This window comes from Plectropomus leopardus, unplaced genomic scaffold (genome assembly GCF_008729295.1).
Source record: "Plectropomus leopardus isolate mb unplaced genomic scaffold, YSFRI_Pleo_2.0 unplaced_scaffold28516, whole genome shotgun sequence".
Classification (NCBI taxonomy): Eukaryota; Metazoa; Chordata; class Actinopteri; order Perciformes; family Serranidae; genus Plectropomus; species Plectropomus leopardus.
This window is the reverse complement of record NW_024631064.1, coordinates 1-4,277: the sequence shown is the minus strand read 5'-3', so window position 1 is coordinate 4,277 and position 4,277 is coordinate 1. Positions and strand designations below refer to the sequence as shown.

The 4,277-nt window shown below is 38.1% G+C and overlaps 1 protein-coding gene and 1 long non-coding RNA gene across 2 annotated transcripts; one reads left to right on the top strand and one right to left on the bottom strand.

Moving 5' to 3' along the window:
* Positions 1-1,211: 1,211 nt before the first annotated feature.
* LOC121938114 (acetyl-CoA acetyltransferase, cytosolic-like) lies at positions 1,212-3,469 on the bottom strand. The gene is made up of 3 exons (XM_042481396.1): positions 3,390-3,469; positions 1,587-1,721; positions 1,212-1,402 (listed from the first exon to the last, which is right to left on the bottom strand). The coding sequence occupies exons 1-3, from the start codon at positions 3,436-3,438 to the stop codon at positions 1,212-1,214; spliced, it is 375 nt and encodes a 124-aa protein (XP_042337330.1). The 5' UTR covers positions 3,439-3,469.
* Positions 1,356-3,480, top strand: LOC121938115. The gene is made up of 3 exons (XR_006105245.1): positions 1,356-1,445; positions 1,644-1,742; positions 3,396-3,480. It is a non-coding gene; the product is annotated as an uncharacterized LOC121938115 (long non-coding RNA).
* The last annotated feature ends 797 nt before the right edge of the window (positions 3,481-4,277 follow it).

Here is a 4,277-nt window from a genome sequence, read left to right as displayed (position 1 = left end):
AGGACGTAAATTTGGTGTTATGCTACATTATGCGGAAGGTTATCCACAGAAGATTATTATTTCATAACACACAACAAATTTCAATGACATTTCTAAAGCTTTTTATGATTTTTTTTTTTAGAAATTCCATGACATGGAAAATGGAACTTAAAATTCACTTTTCCAGGTTTTCCAGGACTGTGGGAGCCCTGTAATTAGCACAATCAACATCCCGTATTTTGCCATACAAGGCTACTTGTTCCACTCTATCACTAGAAATCAGTATATTGGCTGATTCCAATATTTAATTTTAAAGCTAATATCTGCTGCTACTGATGACGTGCTGATAATATTGCGCATCTCTAGTTTAGACCACTCGTGATTTTGTTCCTTAAGAGAAAACTGAATACCTTAAATCACTCATGGGTACCACTAATGAGCAAATCTGTTCAGAGGGGTTCTTGCATGAGCATTGAGCTATTTTGTTGGGTTGTTTGCACTCATATTAGGACTGCCACATGTACATCTAGGGTTGGATACCTTTTCGAAATGTTCAGTTTTAGTGCCATTTAAATACCCAAATGTAGTTTGAGAAATTGCGTAAGTAAAAAAGTCTAAAATAGCAAAAGTAATGTATAAAATCGGGTATCAGCTGATCAGCTGATGGGCAAACAAAATTATGAAAATACAAAAACAGAGTCTGCACACGAGATGATGCTCTCATGAACATTTATTACCCCAATGTGTGACGTTTCGGGCCGTGTCTGAAGAAGGGCTCGGGCCCGAAACATCACATGTGGAGGTAATAAATGTTCATGTGCACGCTAATAGACTTTTAAATCTGAGATTTTAACGCTTTGAAGCTTCCAGTACTTGACAATTATCATTACTCAGTGCTATGGAAACATTTCAGGCAGTACCCAAAAATGTACGGAAGTTATACACCAAGCTCTATTTATTGCAGGCTACCCAAACACTATGACCCTTGTTCTCCATACCATGTTTTTTATTATCTAACATTTTAATATTTTAGTATTTTTATATTTGTCATTGTTTTTTTGTTACTATTCTATTGCTCTTTCGCTGCTTATACTGTACCTCATAGCTGCTGTAACACTGTGAATTTTCCCACTGTGGGACAAATAAAGGGTTATCCTATCTTCTCTTATCTTATCTTATCATCCATCTGATATGATTGCAATTTCATATTCCCCTCTGATGCATCTCGTGTCCTAACCTACCCTGCTCATACTCTCCATGCCTCCTGCCACCACCACAGCGGACTCTCCGGTCTGGATGGACTGAGCTCCCAAACACACAGCCTTCAGCCCAGAGCCACACACCATCTGGCAACTCCAGGCCGGGACCGGGTACGGGATACCTGCCCCAACACTGGCCTGACGTGCCGGGTTCTGCCCCTGACCTTCAGTACAGCAAGAGGAAAAAAAAACAACAGATGAGACAAAGTGAGTTAAATAGTTGAGTTGAAATATTATGAAAGAAAGAAAAGCCACCTGTTGCCCAACACCTGTTTACACAACACATATTATTTGGCATATATAGAACATGGGAGCTCTTGTTGTCTCAGTGACCTCCTGAGCTTTCACCTGCTGTTAGGACATGTCCCATGATAACCTCAGAGACCTCTTCTGGTTTCACCGCAGCTCGCTTCAGAACGTCCTTGATCACCACCGAGCACAGGTCAGGCAGCGGCACCGTGGACAGAGCCCCGTTCAAGGACCCTGAGTAAAAGTGGAGCGAAGGTATTGTTGCATGAGCACATAATGAGGCACTAAGTTTCAAAGGCTCAACCCCCTGAAACACTGTTACCACACCGTTTTACATGGAGAGGAGATGTGTAACTGCCTTTTTGAGGCTGATGCAACCCAAATGACTGTATCAAATAGAAAATGTTTGTTCTGCTTTGGCTGGTTTTAGTGCAGCAATAATTATTCAATTAACCATTTGAAACCTGAAAAACATGAGAAGTAATTAGCAGCAACAGAAGAAATGACCAAAACGCTAGCAAGAAATTATTAAAAAGTACTAGAAAATTACCTGAAAATAAGTAAAATAATAATAAAATAAAATAAAGAAATAATTACAAAAATGATCTGGGAAAAAGTGCTGAAAAAAATTATAATAATTTTGTAACATAATTTTTATGGATGTATTTATGATATTTCTTGCTATAGTTTTTCAACACTTTTTTCTTATTCCCCTCGGTATTTTTCCCTAGCCTTATAAAAAGAATAATTTTCTAGATCCTCTAATCTCTTGCAGTTTGTGAAACATTTATTACCAGGTTGCTCATTGCTTTTTCCCCTCATGTTTCTTCAAAGAAATCGCACCAATTTGCTCACGCTTCAAAGACTCAAATAGGTTATTTGTGAAAGGCATCTGAACGGTTTCAAAGGTTAACCCATAAGCTGATTAAAAAAAATTACCGCCAGTATTGACATCATGATCTACATGACTTATTATTTTAGAAACTACCCGACATCATGGTGCATATTTGTCTTTCTGCAGGGCACAGATGAGGTCTGTGACTGGTTGTCCTTCAATTAAATAGTTTATTTTGTATTTATTTTTAATACCTCCAGAACCCCAAAATCTACATGGATTTGAAACGCATTTTTTCTCTAAAAATTCCCAAAATTATACAATTAAGCACATCTGTGAAATACCCCCCCCCCCCCCAAATCTGATGACTGAAGTTTGTCCTTAAAACGGGAATGCTCTCAGCTTAGTTGAGTATCAATGACCTAAAGCAATACATTTTAAGTATATGGGGTACTCTGCTCTGGAGTACTGTATATTCTGCAGTCACAAGTTAAAATGTAAACTCTCTGGGCAGAGGGGGCCACACTTAAGTACGAGATATAAAGTTATATAAGGCTCCTATTAGTCCGAGTCATTTAAGGTTGCTGTGCCATCAAATAGTTTACATTACTGAATACACGCCTTGCATTCAGGTGAATTGTTTCTCATCCTGGAGAGGAAACACGTCTAACCTGCTCTGTCACGCTGTACCATGGATGTATTATAGGAAGTATGTACATGTTTTGATAACCAATGGTAGGACGCTCGCGCTCCGTGGCACTATGACCAACCGGCCAATCACAGGTCACAGAACACTGCGGACACACGAGCGGACCAATCAGAGCGCAGCAAGCAAGACTCGGCTTATTTAATTGAGTGACATCAAACCACTTTGCCAAATTAAACGACACATTTAATAATAAAAAATATCTTATGCTATTGTAACTATTTATAAAGAAACACGGTCTCTACATTTCCAATAGAGTTAATTTGACAAATGCATGAAGGAGTCACAATGTAGCAACAGTAAATGTTGGCAAACTGTCTTAAATGAACACGTATGGCGTTAAAGGTACGTTAAAACAAACCTATAGGTGTCCGCGCAGCAGAGACGATGACAACAGGCTCGGTGTTCATTCTGAGAGACGGCTGGTTGAAGTTGGAGAGCTTGTCTGAGAGTGTCGCTCCTGTCTGTCCACACTGCACGACCCGACTGCACCCGACTGCACCGAGCTCTGTTGACACTCTGCAGATCTGCCCCGCTGCCGTAACTGCTGTTGGGAAAAAGCACCACAGCGCCACTGTGTGTTTTGGAGTGGTATTGTTTATTTACTATAAAGCCACATTGTGTTGAGCTCCATTAAATTTAAAGTTTCGAAGCCACGCATTTAATCAAGACTTCTACTATTTATTCATACTATATTTACATTACTGTGCTTTGCAAATTATATTTATTTAGGGGAAACTGGCTGACTAAGTTACATATTTTATGGATATTTCATATAACAGCACAGAACTGATAAACTGTACAATTAACCCAAATAGTGAAGGCAATAACTGCAGAAAATATGTGTAAAACAAGCGATTTGAATAAAAGAAAAATTTAACCATTTATATTGAAAATAAGGTAGACGTAAGACAACAAATACGTTTTGTTATAGGACATATATACAGTTCTCTACCCATTTCCAGACCGTTCTAATTCCAGTGCATCCCCAAATTAATAGTAATAATAGAAAAAAACCAACAAAAACACAAGTAGTAAAACATGAAGAATACGTTTTCAGAGATTAACATGGGCTGTGTGTAATTGCATGTCGTTACTTATATAATGTTTGAGTGAATGAATGAAATAAATATATTCAGTATACACACACACACACACACACATATATATATATATATATACACATACAATACAGACAGAAAAATATTTGATGCAATATTCAAAGGGAATAATCTGCTCAATCTTGAAT